The 20,098-nt window shown below is 41.0% G+C and overlaps 1 protein-coding gene across 5 annotated transcripts in view; it reads left to right on the top strand.

Annotated features, from left to right (window-relative positions):
• The first annotated feature begins 1,577 nt into the window (after positions 1 to 1,577).
• The window catches only part of pde4ca (phosphodiesterase 4C, cAMP-specific a), a 63,961-nt gene continuing 45,440 nt past the window's right edge, over positions 1,578 to 20,098 (top strand). For 2 of the 5 annotated variants that reach the window (XM_036137855.1, XM_036137854.1), the window contains exons 1-2: positions 1,579 to 1,665; positions 2,763 to 2,986. In XM_036137855.1, coding sequence (XP_035993748.1) covers positions 1,627 to 1,665; positions 2,763 to 2,986 — 263 coding nt within the window. In that variant the 5' untranslated portion in view covers positions 1,579 to 1,626. Of the gene's footprint in view, positions 1,666 to 2,762; positions 2,987 to 11,933; positions 12,339 to 20,098 lie in introns of those variants that run through there. The other 3 variants (XM_036137852.1, XM_036137853.1, XM_036137856.1) reach the window with 3 other exon arrangements.

The following is a 20,098-nucleotide window of genomic DNA, read 5'->3' as shown; positions in this document are numbered from 1 at the left end:
TTTTCCACTTTGAATAAACATTTTTCTTTTGGTGTCCTTCACAAACTACTCCCTGTCCTCTAGATGGCGCCATATCATAAAAGGCAACTATAGCCAGCTTAGCTAGAGCGAAACATACCCATAAAGCAGTGGTCTCAAACTCCAGTGCTGCAACTTTTAGACGTGTCCCTGCTTCAGCACACATGACTCCAGCATGAGCTCTGCAGAGCTGGACTGCAGGCTGCAGAGGGAGCTAAGCCAATAGATTCAGGTGTGCAGGGCATGGGAAACATCTAAAAGCTGCAGGACGCCGGCCTTCAAGGATTTTAGTTTGGAACCACCGTCACAGACATTGTACACAATCACTTTTCCAGGCTTTTAAAAAAGTGTGCACATGCGTGGGCATGCACAAATGGAAATAAATGATCGTGTTTACAAAAGACTCAGGATTGTGTGTGTAAAATAAATTTTGATGAACAAACTTTTTCTTAATATCTAAAATGCATTCATTGGTACATTTATTAATGTCATACTAATTTTCAGCATGAAAATTCATTTTTAATGCGTGACAGCGTCCTGTATCATAACCTCATCTGTGCCATTTGTAACAAACTAAACTATGAAAATCAAGTAAAGATTCTGGGAGTTGGGATCATTTAAATTGGGCATACAGCTTCCTCAGTACAAATAAATGTTCTGGGGGCACATGAGAGACCCATCCAAGATGGCTGGCACCCTGATATGTCAGCTCCAATAGGCAGCGGCTGTACTTGATGTGTATATTATCTATGTATATGTCAAATTACATTCAGATTAAAGGTTAAATGTCACTGCACTTTCTTAAAATAGTTGTGTAGTATGACTCATGACAATTTAGTCTCTTTGTCAGATGTGTTCCCTCTAAGAGCATAGTCTGCTATATCATATATATTTTTATATAATGTAAAAAGACATGTTTATTACACCAGCATAATATGTAACACAGCATAGTATCCAAAGACAATAGGAGTCTCATAAGAGTTTCAGCTGACATTCTGCTTTGTTTAGTATTTGTCTTTTAAACTCAGCTTCATGTGGGTACGCATGAGAAGGAGGCAGGGTCATTACAGTTCACAGCACTTTATCTAATGTTTCACACGTACACACATGGGAGTAGAGACACGTGCTGAAACTGTAGAAAGAGCAGAATCATAAATATTGCTATGTTTTAAACAAAAAAACTTGAATCAGAAGAATCCAACCAGAAGGTCCAGGTGCATGAGATCAAGACATTTTGCCACCAGATGGACAAAAATGAATAATGTTTGGTCATGCAGGCTGTTCCAGCAACAGCCACATCTTTTTTAACAACGTAAACATTTAACTTTTTTAACAATGTCTTCGTGTTAAGGGTCCTGATAAAACCATAGCGTGAAAGCTGGCACTGTGAAGTAGTGAGCCAAAAGCGGTACCATGAGTGGTAGGTGTTTATCAGTGAACAAGCTGACAGCTGAGGAGGCGGGGACAATATGACGTGCTGAGTGACAGCCAGAAGACGGATTGGTGCCACAGACGGCCTCGTATCTGATCTTAAATGGGGTTCCTGTATCCTCCTCTTTGGCATTTCCTTCCAAGCTGTCTTGTTCCCATGACAGAGTGGCAGAAAGAATGAGAAGAAATAACTCCAGACTTTTCAACTTCACAGAGGTAGGAAAACATTTCAAGGATTCTAAAACATTTTTATTTGTGTTTGTAAGGACACGTACCAGTACTTTTTTTTTCTGAGCTAAAAACAACCCTTGTTTACTCTAGCTATTAATCTCAAGTAGAACAGGATTTTATTGTGTACTTAACTGTATTCTGATCATATCTGTTGTTCAGCTTTCTGCCCTGTCTGGAGAACTATCTGTCAGAATAGGCAACAGGAATGGGGAATCAAACTGTCTTAATTTAACTGTGAATAGGCCATGTTTTAAGTTGTCTCATTAGTCAGACAAATGAGGTAGAAAGGGAGCACCGCGTCCTGTCACTCTGGTCTTAGTCAGAGATGGCGAACAAAGTAAGTGGGCTGCGTTGACAGTTGTTTATGGAAAGGTGAAACATCCAGGCAGATGAAGAGATAGGGTCATGGGATGCAGCAAAAAACACAGGTTGTTATCTGTGGCCCCCGCAGCACTGACGCGGTAAGAGAAAGTTGCCCTGAAGGCTAAAGCCCAAACTCTAGGTCTGTGTGAGAAGCTCCTATTGTGTCTGATGTAAGAGCGTGTGGGTCTCAGGACCTGAAATCAGATAAAGCATCCAAGAATAACGCTGGACTGGGCTCTTAAAGGCTCGTCACAAAACCTGCACTGTTTGCAGCCTACCTTTACAACTATTGTAATCAAGTCTTTCAGTTAAAAGATGAACCCTTTCTGTTGCTAACGAAGTCACGACAATCATGCAGGCACTGTTTTCAGCATATTGTGGAATGTTGGAAAACTAAAAGATGTAGCTTGTCTCTGGCCATAAAAATCAGAAACAATAAAACTCTCCAAAACAACTGATGGAGCTTGATCAGCTCTATAAGACTTAACGCAATGCTAAATTGTCTTTCCTGAAGAATGTTCAAACCAGAAAATAGTTTTTCTGCATTTTTTAACAAGTAGTTGGTAAATGTTTTTTTTTCTGGGGCATCTGGTTCCAGTTTAAGATGATGTGATCAGCCTTTATTCTTTAGATCAAAGCTAGGGCTTATAGTTTTGACCAAACTGACCCTGTGGAATTCCCACTTCACCCCTTTCACACGCTTGTCCTCTCCCATCCAGAGACACTGGGACTCCTCGGAGCCGGCCTCGTGCATCGAGCTCCTCCAGGACCCTGACGTCAGATATGCTGTAAAGAGGGTCTTCTCAGGCAATGTGCAGCTGCCGAGGCTTTCCTGCAGACCCTCTGCGCAGGAGAGGCCACAGGATGGGGCCCCACCAGATCCACCGGCCCCTCCAACGCGCAGCATCAGACACTCCAGGAGCCTGGGGACCCTGACGAGCTGGTTAGTTTGGGATTCCCATGTCTTCAACAACCTTCTGCTCATTTCTTATTTTCTCTGGAATTACTTATAAATACATAAATCTGTTTCATCCTCTCCACACTGAGACGATCAAATCCTAAGTTTTTCTCACTCCAACCCTTATTTATGACATAATATTGTGCCTTTCTAAAGATTCAACCCTTGAACTTTTCCACAGTTTGTAATTTTACAATCACAGCTTTCAGTGGATTTTATGTTGTTGTTTTTTTACAGTAGTGCACGACCATGAGTGAAAATGACCCATGGTGGAGAGCTTTTTTACAGAATAAAAACCTGAATAGGGTCTTCTACAGCTTTTTAAATCTGTTACTCCTAAATTTGGTGCACTGCCAACTGATTTCAGAAGTCACTTAATTAGCAAATATAGTCTACCTTTTGTTATTAGGGTTTGTCAGAGAACAGACAGCGTCATAGAGACCAAGAAACACAGTGAACAGGTCGGTATAGTGCAAGTTTAGTTCTAAAACCATATCGCAAGCGTTGAACTTTTCACAGAGCTCTGTTCAGTGTTCTGTTGGTTTAGTGTACTTCCAGCAGAAACAGTAACCGTATGGAAGAAGGGGCTCTGTCTAGATCAGGGCCATCCACCAGTGAGCTAAATAGTATTTTATTCTATTGTTTTTTTTTATCACACCTGCATTGATATAGATTTAAAAATGACAAAATCATGAAAAAGATAAATTTTTACGTAATGTTAAGGTGAGCTCTGACTCTTCTAATGACCAATGAAAAAGCAGTCAGTTTCAAAAAGGTTGGTGACCCCTGGTCTAGATGTTGCTAACCGCCATGTGTGGTGGAAAACTCAAACTTCCCATCAACCTGAACACATCATCTGCCACAGTATGATGATGTGGGGAGGCTTTCCTTGGATAACGATGATGGATGGAGCTGAATACAGGCTCGTCCATGAGGAAAGCCTCAGAGAAGCTGCAGCAGACTTGAGACTTCAATGGAGGTTCACCTTTCTGCAGGATAATGATGGTACGCTGCTTTGTGTCAGTCAATCACAGAAAATCAGGGTGAAATGTATTGAAGTTTGTGAATGTTAAGTGGCAACAAGTGGAAAAGTTCAAGAGTATGAACACTTTTTCAACTTAATATGAAATGCTTTTTCACTCAGCATTGCTTTTATGAATTATTTTACACCTGAAAAGAGATGGCATTGTCCTAAGCACCATTTTACATTTAGCGAACATTATCAATAACATTCAGTTGTGTTCATAAGATATGTTAAAGATCATTTGCCTGAAAAGTTTTCCGCGAATCCTCATTCCCCAAAACAATCATCACCTAAAAAAAAATAGCCCCAAGAAAACTCGGATTGTTGTCAAAACAGGAGTGAAACTGCTGCACTGAACCCACCTGCTGTCTCTGCCCCTCTTCTTTATGCTGTGCGTGTGTGTGTGTGTGTGTGTGTGTGTGTGTGTGTGTGTGTGTGTGTGAGTGAGTGTGTGAGTGAGCACGTCTCCACAATATCAGCCTTATCCTTTAGGTTTGTATGTGGTGTGACAGGAATGAAGCCTGGCCTGTTAGATTCTGCAGCAGATTGCAGTGCACGTTGCAGGTGATCAGGTACGATAGTGTTCTGTGACGAAGGCATTGTTCTATCTCTGAATGCTTTCACTATGCCTTATTGTTTAATGTGAAACATACAGAAGCTGATGAACAACTGCAGAAGAAAAACACAAAGCTCCTTGGATTTTTATGTGGGAATTTTCTCAAGCCAGACACAAACCTTCACCAGGGCTACAACACAAATAGATCAGATTTTTTTTAGGATCACAGGTCACTGTGACTTAGCAAAAATAGTCTTTGCTAAAACTGAGTGACCTCCATCTATGAGTTCTGCTTGACTGGGACCCATCCCTGCAGTACAGGTTGCCAGTTCATCACAGGATCTTACTAGTTCTCAAGATTTTAATTCTAAGACTGGACAAGGAACTTTGATTGTAGAGTGGTGTCAATAATAGGGTAAAAACTGGAGATTAAACATCTTACCTTGGATATTTTGTATAGTAAAATGCTTTAGTACCTAAAAGGAAAATTATACAGCTGCTTTTTGAGTAAAAATTAAATGTATAAAAATTAAATTCAGCCAAGAAATTGTTTCAAAGTTGGAACTCTAGCAGGGATGAGATGTAGTTTTGTATTAATGAATTAAGTCATTGTGTTAGAAGACTGGCTTCAACAGAGCATGACATAATGTGAGCCGTATAATACCTTTTTATTTCATTAAAAAAATATTTTAGTAACAATTTTTCAATCATCAGAATCACTGGGTATAGACGTGTTGCAGCTCACAGTCTCTTCCTTCATGTCTTTACAAAACAAAATCATTCCTGCTTTGCCCTTCTCAGCATCCTATTTGTTTGGTTGGATCCTCAGGGAACCAGAGTAGCCCTCAGATATCAGCCATATGTTGTTATCGCTGTCATAAGCCTTAAATGAAGGGAAGTATGCCGATACACTATGGGCCAGTCTTGGTTTAGTGTACTTGGAGACAATCAGACAATAAATCCCACAGACTGAGGGTCACACAGGCACCTGTAGGCATGTAAGAACTCTGCTTTAGACCTAACTATAGAGCTGTTCTTCAACTGTGGCCCGGCTAGAAAAAGAAGGCCTCTTGCTCTGTTGTGTATAAGCTGGTTGAGGAATTTTGATGGTGTGCCAATGACACTGTTTATGAGGAAGCTATAAAAGCCATGAGAGGTTTCATCCACAATCTGCCACACATGGTCAAAGAAACCCTAGGAACATAAACCCTTTAACTTTACTGGGTATGTTTTCTGTATTCTCATACGTAACAGTAAACTTGCACTGACTGGCACTACATTAGGCATGTAAAAATGGACCAGTTTGTTGAGAGAAGACGGTGTATATTTAACTGCAAACTTGTCTGTAGGCCCAAAGCTCAGAAATACCTCGCTGTGTGCTTTACGACCACCTTCTTCTCTTTTTGTTGTGCCTCCAAACATGAATTTTCTTGAAATGTTCAGAATGGATCCTGATCTACAGAGTTTTACTATTTTATCAAAGCAAAAGGATCACAGAGAAAACATTTTTCTTTAATGGACAATTCTGTGTGTGTACATATTCTTGTCACAATCTCCAGGTGTTTGGGGTTTAGTTTCCTTGTTGTTATGCTCTATTTCATTTTATTTCTCTGTGTTCATTATTTTAGTAGGTGTCTACATATTAGTTCATTCTTTATTCTTTCCGCCTTTGTTCTTGTGTTTTTTGCATTTTGAGTTATTTCCTGTTAGATCTCTGTCAACCCCCTCCCCCCTTTTCAGGTCAATTAGTCTCTCTCCCTCAGCTCCCTGCTCTCACGCTCCCTCAGCTGTTCCACATTTCCCCCTGATTACTCACACCTGCATTCTGTCATCCCTCAACCCTGCCTCAATATTTAAGCTCCTGGATTTTCTTTGTTCTCTGCCAGATGCTTCGGTTTACCTGCCCTATTCGCCGATCCATCGCCTGTTTTCTTCTCTGTGTTTTTCCTCTCAGTTTTCTGTTCGTCACCATTGAGATCAACAATCTCTTTTTCAAGGGAGACATGGGATTAAATCATTTCAACTCACCATGTTGCCCCCGACTCCACGTTTGCACTTCAGTACAGAACAAACCTCATCAAACATGGCAGATCCTTCCCTTCAGTCTGAGATTTTGAAAAAGATGTAGACATTTTAAATTCAGCACTTCCATGGCAACTAGAGCAATGTTGCTGAACTCTCTCAGCTTTCCTGTCATCTGCTGAATATTTGGCTCAATCCGAATAGCCTTATAGAGCAAGGACTGTTTAACCAGAGAGGAAGTGCGTCAGGAAGTGCGTCAGCTGTCGCCATGATAAGTGCTGTCTGAATAGTGCAGTCAGTAGGGAAGGTTCCCTCTTGTGGCTAATCTTGCTACAAGAGGGAACCTCGCAACGTCCCTCACCAGTGGTAAGAAGCATCAAGGTATCCCACAATCCTTTGCGTGATATGACGTATCAGCACAGCCCCCTCACGGAAATCAACGAAAATGTCTGGAGAGAAGGGAGCAGACACTTTGTAGTTAATTTTCGGAAGGCTGTAGGCCCGGGTTTGACTCCTATCATCCGTGTGTGTTTCCATCATGTAAAGATGTCAGAGTTAAAGGCTGTTTGAAAACGGCACAGAAGTCTGAGGCTCCTTTCCTTCCTTCCTGTGACAGGTCTGACTGTTGACCCCATGAAAGGAGCAGGAGCTAGGAGCTATTAACACGGATATTTGGATGGAGCCCTTGGCTCTCTCACTCTAGCAGTCAGAATGAATTTGAGTCTTTTTCATGTTGTCAATGGGATCTAATAGCGTTTTGTATGATAAATACACAGACTGAAAAGGGTATGATTTCTGAATTTCCACCTACCCGGTCACTAGCCAGTACAGATCAAGCTGAAAATGGATTTTCTCGTCACTAACTTGTTTCTTTGTCCATTCCTATTCTTTACTGCTGAATGATTCATGACTAACTAATAAATATTCCTGTAAGCAAAACATCAAAACAACAATTTGTTCTGAATATGGTCAGGTACTGAACTGAAAATAACTAGTCAATGTTGCTATAAATGTAACATAAGGTGGATTAAATGAAACTGCCTTATTTCATGTCTCTTCTGGGAAAGAAGAAAACTGATATAGTTGCAACAATGCAGATCTATAGATGGAATCATGGCAACATAAAACCTCTCCTGATCTGACTCTGGTCACAACAAATAGGACTTTCCTTCATAGGAATTGTTCGGAATTAGCAAGTTTGGCTTAAAAATTATTATTATTATAATTATTATTATTATTGTTTGTTCATTGTTTGACTCTCTATTAGTGCATTAAACTTTTCAAAGTAATTCTTAAGCTGATGAGAAGATATCAAATATGGAAGGATGAGAAAGGGTATCACTCTATTATCCATATGTTGTGTCTGCAATGGAATTGTTGCTGAATATCTTGTACCTTTAACGGTTCTCTCTCACCACAACCTGCTGAAACTGCTTGTTGGTGAATTTGATCAATCTTATCTCCAACCCAGAGGAGTTCTTTGGTACGAAGGTACACTCTGTTCTCTGCCCCAAACCTAACTGCAAAGGCCTCACCTCTGCCTGCGTGTCCACATGACAGGAATGATGATGTGCTTCAGGGCCTGAACTGGTTTCAAGCCAAGATTAACTTTAGAGCTGTTAACATTGTGGTGGGGAAGGAAATTTATATATCAAAAAGTGTTGGTCAAAAAATGTAAAACATTTTTTATTACATTTTAGTTTAGTTTTTAGTTTTTGGTTTGTGCTTATCTAGCACAAAACAAAACATGACTTTCTCTCCCATCAAACAATACTCTGGTCTGACTGGCCCACTCGCCCACCAATACATTGAACAAGTTATCAATTTATTTATGTGTAAGTATATATATATATATATATATATATATATATATATATATATATATATATATATATATATATATATATATATATATATATATATATATATATATATATATATATATATTTCTCCTCATCACTTGATGCAGACCTTGTTGGACCAGGCTCGTATGGTTCTCATCATTTACTGTATATGAGGTAGGCCTTAATGGACCAACACTGGATGATGTTGAAAGCCCACCCTATGCAGGTCTCAACCCACCTGATCTCCTGCAAGGGAGTCAGACACCCTACCAACTGAGCTATCCAGCTAAATTTACATCTGGTACAACAGTAGTGTCTCATCGGAGCCCTCGGGGCAGTAACTCCAACTCTTGAGAACTGGCTCCAACAGATACCTGGAGGAACATCAGACATCTCAGTCCAGAATATATATATATATATATACATATATACACACATATATATATATATTAAGGAGGTCTTCGAAGTATTCGGGGGCAGTTCCCCTGGATTGGCAGACTGGGGTGGTGGTCCCCCTATTTAAAAAGGGGGACCGGAGGGTGTGTTCCAACTACAGGGGAATCACACTCTTAAGCCTCCCTGGTAAGGTCTATTCAGGGGTTCTGGAAAGGAGGGTCCATCGGATAGTCGAATCTCGGATTCAGGAAGAGCAGTGTGGTTTTCATCCTGGCTGTGAAACTCTGGACCAGCTCTATACCCTCAGCAGGATTCTTGAGGGGGCATGGGAGTTTGCCCAACCAGTCTACATGTGTTTTGTGGATCTGGAGAAGGCATTCAACCGTGTCCCCCGGGGGATCCTGTGGGGGGTACTCCGGGAGTATGGAGTACCGGACCCTTTAATAAGGGCTGTCAGGTCTCTGTACGACCGGTGTCAGAGTCTGGTCCGCATTGCCGGCAGTAAGTCGGACTCGTTTCCGGTGAGAGTTGGACTCCGCCAAGGTTGCCCTTTGTCACCGATTCTGTTCATAACTTTTATGGACAGAATTTCTAGGCGAAGACTAGGTATTGAGGGGATCCGTTTTGGTGGCCTTAGGATTGCGTCTCTGCTATTGGCGGATGACGTGGTCCTATTGGCTTCATCAGGGAGTGATCTACAGCTCTCACTGGAGCGGTTCGCAGCCGAGTGTGAAGCGGCCGGGATGAAAATCAGTGCCTCCAAATCCGAGACCATGGTCTTGAACCGGAAAAGGGTAGAGTGCCTCCTCCGGGTTGTGGAGGATGTACTGCCCATAGTGGAGGAGTTCAAGTATCTTGGGGTCTTGTTCACGAATGAGGGGAAGATGGAACGGGAGATCGACAGGCGGATAGGTGCGGCGTCTGCTGTGAAGCGCTGTACCGATCCGTTGTGGTGAAGAGAGAGCAGAGCCAAAAGGCAAAGCTCTGGATTTACCGGTCGATCTACGTTCCTACCCTCATCTGTGGACATGAACTTAGGGTCGTGACCGAAAGAACGAGATCCCGGATACAAGCGGCTGAAATGAGTTTTCTCCGTAGTGTATCTGGGCTCTCCCTTAGAGATAGGGTGAGGAGCTCTGTCATCCGGGGAGGACTCAGAGTAGAGCCGCTGCTCCTCCACGTCGAGAGGAGCCAGTTGAGGTGGCTTGGGCATCTGGTCAGGATCCCTCCTGGACGCCTCCCCTATACTTACATACATATATATATATATATATATATATATATATATATATATATATATATATATATATATATATATATATATATATATATGTATATATGTGTGTGTGTGTGTGTATATATGTGTATATATATACATATACATATATATACACATATGTATATGTATACATATATACACACATATATATATATATATATATATATATATATATATATATATATATATATATATATATATATATATATATATATATATATACCTTAGTTAGAAAACTAAGGTCAAACCTGGAACATGGTCGACAGGCAGCATGGTTCTATACTGGAGAAAATTTACTTGCGCCTCCTTTTGTTGTTTTCTTCCTCTCTGTGTTTGTTAGCTTTGTATCGTTACAGTTATTGTGACTTGTCCAGCTTGCTGTCTGGGTCAGATGCAGTTTATTGGATGAATTTAATTTAGTCACCTGAGCAACAGAAGGAATGTCCAATTTTTTGCTCTTATGTAGAACAAATCTGTCACTGACAATGCAAGGCAACCAGACCCCCCACTGTGTTTTAGCCTCTGAGGACAGGGCATTAAAAAAAACCATATATCTAAAATACATTTTGTTCAAGAGAAGTCTCTCGGAGAACTAAAGAGTTCAGTAGGTATTACACAAACACCTGGACAGGACTTGATAAATGCAGTGCCAGGCAAGGGATGCTGAAGGTGTGTGTATTTAAAGTTGCCTTATGTTTGATAATCTCCTTCTAAATGAATACACACTTTAAAAAAAACAGCAATTAATTTTCATAACTTGGTTGTCAGATCAAGGACACATACGTAAAGCTTTCACCCAAACAATATTTTCCTCTGCTACCAGCTCCTGGTCATAGGTTCAGTCCTGTGTCAGATGTTCCAGCTCCCTAGGTCATCACAGTTTCCCTAGACAGCTCTGGTGTTTGGCTGTGTATCCCTAACCACAGCAGGAGCTTTTCTCACTCCCCTTCCATAAACAAAGACATTGGGTTTGGGTGAAAATGAAAATGCCTCCGGTCACAGATAGAGAGCGCCATCGTGACAGCACCCATGCTCTCTGTAGCTTTTATCTACCTCTGCTTTTTATAGTCAGAGGTCGTTCATGTGACTCCTCCTGGTGCACTCAGAGCATGTGAAAAGCATGAGGAAATAGGCAGCTTCACAACAAATAGCCCCCCAGGGAGCAGAGGAAAAGCCTGAGTCTGCAAAGATGGACTGACAGTGAGAAAGGTGGAAGTTGGAATCCTGAGTGAGAGTGAGGACAGTGAGCTGGAGGCGCTGGTTTTATGGATATACTCAGAGAGGAAGTAATAACGGGACACAGTTTGGAGTTGATGAAACATCTCTTCCTCGGGATTACAAGTGACGGAAGCAGGGTTGTCAGAGGGTCTGAAGGAGGGGAAGAGAAGCAGAAGGAGCTGTTCTGTCATGGCTGCCCTCATGCTAAATCTGACATCCATATTTAGTTGGAGAGAGGGAAGGCCTATCAGTAATGTAAACAAAGCCTGGGGGCGGGAGACAGAGAGACTACATCAACACCAGCTCTGGAGTCTGCTGCCCAGTACAGCTGTGATGCTGGTCATTAGCAGGAGGCTAGAAAGATAGCAGAGCCCAGTGCTTTCTAATAAAGGCAGCTCATCGGAAACTTACTACTTTTATATTTTTTGTTCCCTTTTTTCCAAGCTTTTTTCTTTGGGTCTGCAAAACTGCTCCTGCTTTTCAGGAGTCTTAGCTCATTGGGTTTGGATTTATTGTGAACACAATTGGGTTTGTGTTATTCACGAGGCATAAAGTATTCCCAGGACTTTAAAATAAAAGAGATCCAGCCATGGGAACCGCAGCACTATTGCTACAACTGGCGACAGGAAAAGGGCTGTAAAACAGAAGGAACCAGGCAAATTACTTTTCAAAGCTTATCAGTACGAAGCAGCCAAAGGGTTGAACTGGCTGACAGCTGAGCATCCATCGTCCACCATGAGTGACCTGTGCTCTGAGAGCTCTGAAGAAGAGCAGGCTGAAGTCGATGGGACGCCATGGAAACAGGTAGCCGCCCGGCTACCCATCATTCAGCTCCTGCCCAGGTCCAAAACGTGCTCAGCATCAGGATCCCCCAAGGTCTCACCCAAAGACTCCCCGCGCGGCTCTCCTCGAAACTCCCCGCTGCTCTTCAGAAAGCTGCTCATGAACCGCAGCATCAACCTCCAGAGACGCCGCTTCACACTGGCTCATACGCCCAGGTAGAGTCTCTCATCATCAGGTCAAGGTGGCGAGGCGTCATTCGTCACTTAATGACACCATTCTATAGGTTTGAATATGGTGCTACAGGTCATCTTCTCTTACGTCTTCACTGTCATTCTATGTATTAATATGTTTTATTGGTTTTCTGAAATGTAGAATATAGTTCACATTTACCAGAGTAATTCCTGACAATAATCTGAACTCTCTTCTGCTCACCTTCATTTCTGCCAAGTTTATTTTTTGATACCTATAAAACATGGTCTAAATGCACCTGCATGGTAGTTGGTTGATAGTTTTGATAGTTTTCCAGGACATTTGAGCATCATTTTCTCACTGGGTCATTAAAACCAACCTAAAGGACCTGCATTGGCCAGGGCACAGAAAGCATGAAGTGTTTGTATCAGGAGAGCCTCCCGGATAGAGAAAAATGCTTTGGACTGTAGTTCTTTGTTTAGCAGTTTGAACAGTGGAGGGATATTGCAGGAAATAGATGAAAAGAGCAGCTTGATAGTTTTTGTGAGTGAACCATGTTAACAATTACGCAAGTTTGATCAAACTTAAAAGAAAGTCCTTTTTCAGATCAGTGAGAAAAATCTATTTCAATGTGGGCAACAAAATGGTCAGAAATGTAAATGTTTCATTAGAACAGTTACCCTGAATAAACATTCAGAAATTCACAGTTCATGTAAAAAATATTATACCCATCAACTCAAGGCTGGTCTTGTGGGTCTTGTCTCTCGTGTTAGGCTTGTTCAAATACAGCTGCACCTGCTTCTTATAGTAAAAGGGGTTTCTTGTCTCATTTGGTCTAAGGTGTAGTCCAGATGCCACTTTTGTTTGAGAGTTTCTTTGTGTCTCAGTCCATCTTTATTTACGATAAGTAGTCTCCCTCCCTCAGCTGATGAGCTCTTCTGGTTCCTTTGTCTATTTCCACCTCTGCCTCAATGTATTTAAGCTCCAGTTTTTTTTTTCATTTTTCACTGTTATATTCTTCCATTACCCTGTCCATACCTGGTTTTCTCCCTGTGAAAGCCCAACCTATAAGTTTATTCTGCTTTTGATGAGAAAAAAAACAACATTTTTATAGTTCAGTCTCTGCCTTTGAGTCCTTCGCCAAAGCAAAACACGACAGCATTTAAATTCAGCTCTCCTTTGTCAATACCTTAGAACAACCTTTTGTTGCGATTACAGCTGCAGAGCTTTAGGTATTTACTATAGCTTTGCAAATTCTTGTTTGCAAAATGACTTAAGTTAAGTCAGGTTTATTAAAAGTCGATAGTGGCAGATGCTCCCCATTCAAAGTGCAACAGATTCTAAAATGAAATCAAATGTGGTTTAACTTCTTTACATCTTTAGGTTACTTTTTCATTTGCAAAGGGCCACATAAATAATGTTGAGTTGGGTTTGACTTATAGGCCAGTTTTTGTGGGTGACTAACAGTTGTCATGTCAACAGATTCTCCCAGCTGAACTGTGGATCTCAGCAGCTTCTCTAGTTACCATGGGCCTCCCTGCCGCTTCTGAGTAATGCTTGCCTTGCCCAGCCTATCAGTTTTGGGTGGACGGCCATGCCCTGGTTGGTTTGCAGTTGTCCTATCCTTTTTCAGATGATAAACTGCACAGAGAACTGCATAGAGATCTGTGGGACATTCAAAGCTTAGTATTTTCTAACCTAACTCTAAACCTCTCCCTGACCTGCCTGCTGTCATCCTTGGTATTCATGATGCTGTTTGTTCAATAGTGTTCTCTTCCAAATCTGTGAGGCCTTCAGAGAACAGCTACATTTATACACACAGGTGGACTCTTGTATGAACAGTTTTAAACCACGTAATTTTCCTTCCACCTCACAATATTTACTAAATCATGTTGCTCTCTGACACATAACTCCAGTAAATGACATTGAAAGTTGGTGGTTGTAACCTGATTAAATATGAAAAAGATCAAGGAGTTTGAATACGCTTGGAGGTCATTGCATGTGGTGCATACAACAGTATAATGCATGTTAAAAAATATTCATATAGAAATATTTGTGCTGAGTCAGTCAGTGAGTCAGAACATGATCTCCAGACATCCCTCTCTCTACCTTCCACTTCCAACTGATTTAGGCGGACCTAGAGGTGTTTCCAAATTAGATGTGAGACATGATCCCTCTAGCAAGTCTTGATGATAGCCTGAAGCGTTGTCTCTGTTGAACATTTTCAAAAAACCTTTTTGGGACGGTATCTGGAAGAAATCCTTACCAGATGCTCAAATCACCTTAGCTGGCCTTTCCTATTTGGGAGGACCTCAGCACCTAACATTGTCCCAATAGAATCCAGATACACCGTTAAGAAAGCATATTTTAGGGACAATCCTCCTGTGGGAGGTAAAGGAGTGCAATTTCTGCCTTCAGTCCAGCTAAGTAAAAGCTGTTTAGGGCCTAAATGTTTCATAAATCTTTTGGAAAAAGATAAGTTATAATTAAAAACTAAAAAACACCTTTTTTCAAAAATTTGCTTTCTACCATTAGGTTTTAAAATAAAGAAAAACATCAAAGAAAAATAGGATTGATACATTTTCTTCTATGGGATGTTGATATCCCATAGTTGTAAAACAAAAAAGACTGTTTTTATATCCATGCCACATTTGGTTCACTTTAAATGGGTCCGAGTTCATTTCCCCCCATAGTCCAGACCTTTTGTGCAGGTGTGACTGGGACTGTGCTACATTCCGCCCTAGTAATTTCTGTCCAATGGGGGAGCAACAATTGTCACACACACAGGGCTCTATTACAAGTTATAGTTCACTTGCGAAAAGTACAATGTAAACCAAACAAAACAAAAAATTCCACTTTTGGTCCAGACCAAACATACGGACCAAAAGGACTTTCCTGGTGTGAATGCATAGGAGCCATTGTGGCGGGTCCAAAGAGCTCCAGGGCCACAGGTTGCAGAGGCTTAACTCTACTCTGTGTTCCCACTGTAAAGGGTGTTAGTGTATTGGACCACTGTGAAGGCTAGCCATAAATCCATGAGATAGAAAACAACGTCTCATATAATGTATTTATTGTGTAGGGACCTCCTAAAACCCATAAAATTACAGTTGTTGGCAATAAATATGAGAGACATAAACAAACAGGAACCTCAGATTAGAGTTGCAGAACGTAGCTATGAATGAATGTTCTGCTAGCAACAGAAAATAAAGGCAGTTTACCCCCAATAGGCCTTAAAAAGCAGATGATAACCAGGAGGAAAACTTTTCCTTATTCTTTGGCATGAAACTGCTAAATAAAACACAGCCGAGAAACATTAGAAGAATTTTGAAAGCTCTTTCTACGGACTGATAAGAAAGAAAAGGTGGGACATCTGCTTGTGCATCACCAGTACCTTATAATGCTCCAAATAATATTGTTGGAAACATTTTCCGTGTTGGTCTATGTGAGGAAAATGATCCAAGACCTGCTTTTAGTTTTGGTGCTTAAATTCCTTTAGGTCATGCCACATGTAGACTTCAGACATCCTGCGTATGGTGAAGACTTTAGACCTTTACATCCAGTGACGTGGTCATAGCTGTTGTTTTGAGGAGGGCAGCGGTTGGTCAGCCTTGCCTTGGGTGATAGCTTTAGTTTTACTAGCCCATTTTTCCAACACAAATGAAACATTTATCTGGTCAACAATGCTAAAGCTAGACTTCCATGATGAGTGTTCACACATTTGATCACAACTTCTTGAGAAGTGAAGGATAAACAGGCAACACACAAGCATGTGTGGATAAAGATGTTCTTTAGCCTTTGAGCAGTCAGTCCTGTTCTCTCTTGGGAAGCCTGCTATGCCTCTGGGTTTCTTATACGCGGAGGCTGTTGTGGAAACTTTAGAAGCACTGTAAAACTAGTTCCACATACATATGTCTCCTTTGTGTGTCTGTGTTTACCTTCAACGTACACACGTGTTTGAGCTGTTGTGAAGGAGCCTTATACTTGTTACACTTGTTGAGAAACAGAAATTTAGCCTGAGAACTGCTTGTCCTGCTCCAAAGAGAGACTTTTTAACATTCTAGGACAACCCAGCGAGTTCATTCACCTTTTAAACTGGCTCTGTGTCTTGCTGTTGGGATTGATAGACACATTGTTCTTTGAAAGTTTACTCAACTATTTCGAAATGGTTTCATTAATTTCCGAGTGTCTGTTGAAAATCTAAATATTAGTGAGCCAGAGTTGAGCAGCAGAGAGGATTTCACAGCTGAATCTGGAAAGCCAGATGTTGGCAGCGCAACACAGATTTTCAACATGACAGCTTTTTATATTACACAGCTCTAAGGTCCGGCCATTTAGGAAGTTTCCCTCTGCACACTCCACGCAGCAGTTTCCCATAATGTCAGGCCTTAGATAAATGAGAGAGGATGAGTTATTACAGGATAGCTGGAAAGGAGGAGGAATTAAACAAACAGGGTTTCCAGTGGAAAATGAATGTCGAAGTCAGGTCAATTTTAGAACATACACTCAAGGTTATTTTCCCTCAATGTTTCAGTGTTAAAAGCTGATAAAAGACTGCGTGATTTTATATATGTAATTATATAATATATATATATATATATATATATATATATATATATATATATATATATATATATATATATATATAAGTGAAAATTAGCTTTGGATGACTCAATTATTGTTATAGCGTTTCCTTTATAAGCATTAATGGCCTCAGTGCAGGCTATTGAGGCACAAGGAACACCGTATTATGGAAATGATCAGAGGATTAGGTTCCTCAGGTGATTACAACAAATGTTTGGAGCTAAGGTAATGATAGCTTACAGGATATTGACAATATGCCTGCTGTATTGGCAACAATATTCAGTTGTGGCACTGTAGATGACCCAGCCTATGATAGCACCTTCAACATCAACAACCTGAAGGAACTGTCTTATTTTTATTCTCATTTAACCAGGTGAGATGGGTGACAACTAGTTCTGATAAGCAATGTCAACTTGGGCACAGGTATGTTCCATTCTGTGACCTTCTCCGCCTCTCACATCAATGGGAAGGAACCCATTCTTTACAGTATTGTTAAAGTTCATCAAAGTTGGAATAGAAGTCGTCAGAAAGGCGATCGAGGCGTTGGCGCATACTTCACTCTTCTTCCCTTCAAAAATACTCAAAAAGACGTATGACTTTGACCCCAGTTGCTGGTACCTTAGTCTAGCTGGATAATTCTGGCATGATTTAAGGTTGTTGCAGACCTAAATTGCATCTGGACCAAGGCAGACGTGGATATAATAATGAAGAAACGTAAAACTAATGGGACACAAGGAAGCACACAGGAGCCAGAGAGACAGCAAGAGTAGAATCCTGCAGAGATGAAACGGAAACAAGGAACTTAAATACTGCTGAGATGTAATGAGTTACATGGAAACCAGGTGAGTACAATCAACGGAAAGCAAAGGAGCTGTGAGAAGGATCCTATCGGGGCACTGAGGAAGGTAGACTAATAAACACTGAATGGAAACAAAAGGTCTAAATACAAACATGATTGAGAAGAAACAGCTTTGGGTCATGACAGAGGGTCATTGTGGGGAGTCCCAGAGTCCTGGAGGCAGGCGGAGTGCTAAGCAGGTTTGGAGTTGGCTAAGTAGGTAAAGGACCTTGGGAGACTGAAAACTCCAGAAGACCTTTTGAGACTGGAGCCCCCAGAGGAAGTCGAGAGCCTGGAACTTCTGGAGACCCCGGCTCCTCTGGTATCTGGGCGTACCTATGGAAGACAATCCCAACTCTTGCTGTCTGTCGCTGGTTATTCTGGCATCTGAATAAAGTCATAAATGTCAGGAAAAAGCCTTCCTACCTTTCTGTCTGACAGAAGCACTAGCTTGGGTCGTGGCTCAGTAGCAGTTTTTAGCACGGGCGATCCGTGCAGCCGACTAGGGCGGCGCTTTTTTCAATAACACATAGGGGCAGCACGAGCAGTATAATAAATAAATATATATAAAAAATAATCTGCGCCCCAAAAGCAGCTTCCCATTATCTATCATTTCACTGTGTGAGGAATCGGTGCCCCTTGCAGCTGCAGGCGCCCTGCTCGCTGTGATAAGATGCTGCAGCTCTGCACTGCACTGAGACTGACAGGCTGGAGGCTCAGAGACGTTATGAGACGAGAGAGAGCAGTTCACCTCTGGCTCTCTCAAATGGACTGGGCAACGGGGCTGCAGGGGATCCACTCTACAGTGCAGCTGCAGGTGGCATAGTACAACATCAGGCTGAGTCAATCTGATGCTTTGTGAGATACAAACAGCTCCTTATAGATAAAAAAAGGAAAGTGGAGCGAGTTAAAGTAACAAAGATGCTGGAAAGAAAGGAGTGGAGTAGAGAAAATGTCTGCAGGATGCAGCCTGTGTGCAAAACTGACAGTTAAGTTTTTTTACCGCTGTTTCTTAACTGTGGGACCGACTTGGCAGATATTTAGGATGTGTTCAGGGCACACACAACATTAAAGGTTACGCTGTGTATAAATAATTACTCTGTTTTATCAATGAAAATCAATGTCAATCCATACTGGCTGACCAGGAAAAGAAAGACATTACAGCTCCTCTGTAATGTCTTTCTTTTTCGCAGACTCTCCTAGTCTGCGTTCAAAGTGATACATGATAATATTTTAACAACTATAGGCTGCACATGTCTTCCTATTGTCTTTTTACATTAACTATTTTTTTACAAAAATAAAATGAATTGGAGGGGTTTTAGCCCAGGGAGTAATTCAATGTAGAACCGCCATTGTTGCTTATCTCTAACCTTCTTGTTAACTCACACTGCCAACACTCCTGCTTAATACAGCTGCACACATCTGACTAACAGGCTGCTAATGTCTGTCTATGTATGTCATAAAGATAACTTTAGTTTAGCTCTCGCTGCCTTTGCACGGCTTATTTTTTGTTCATATGCCAACAGATTTAACTGATGAAAAAAGAGCTCAGAGGATTTACAGTTCCTACTTGTTATAAACACCGTAGACCTGTTTGTATCTGACTCATTGGGCAGTTTTAACTAACATATTCCTTTTAAAATAACCGTTACTGTATTGGTTTTTTTTTTTTCATTTAAATTTTTGGGTACTTAAATCAAATGCCTGAAATAACGAGTAATATTGGATCAGACCTCCTAGTCGGGCTGTATTGGAGTTCAGAATGAAGACAGAACACCCTTTGAACGTCATCATGCATTTCCTGTTTAGTACCACCAGAGGCCGCTGTGTTGTGTCTGTGTCTGTGGAGCACAGCAGAAAGAGCATTTATAAAAAATAAAGACATTCTTTAAGTGTTTCTTCATCATCTCTCACAGTTAGCAGTTTTTTGCAGTATTTAAATATTTATTTTACAAAACTGAAATGAAACATGTTTTCTTTTTACTGAAAGTGCAGGGTCCTTTGTAGTTTTCATTTACAGCGGTGTAAAAAAGTGTTTGCCTCCCTTCCTGATTTCTTAGTTTTTGCACATTTGTCACACTCGATTTTTTGTTAAAGACAACACAAGTAAACACAAAATGCAGTTTTTAAATGAATGTTTCTATTATTAAGGGACAGAAAAATTCAAACCTACATGGCCATGTGTGAAAAAGTGATTGCCAGTGACATTGGAGGGTTTTCCAGCATGAATGGTGGCAGCATTTCCCCCTTAATAATAAAAACTTTAATTTAAAAACCTTTTTTGTGTTTACCTGTGTTGTATTTGAAATATTTTGTTTAATTCGTTTGACGTTCTGAAACACTTAAGTGTGACAAGCATTCAAAAAC

Source organism: Fundulus heteroclitus, chromosome 6, assembly GCF_011125445.2.
Source record: "Fundulus heteroclitus isolate FHET01 chromosome 6, MU-UCD_Fhet_4.1, whole genome shotgun sequence".
NCBI lineage: Eukaryota > Metazoa > Chordata > Actinopteri > Cyprinodontiformes > Fundulidae > Fundulus > Fundulus heteroclitus.
Note: the sequence above shows the minus strand (reverse complement) of the source record. Positions and strands in the feature narration are given on the sequence as shown.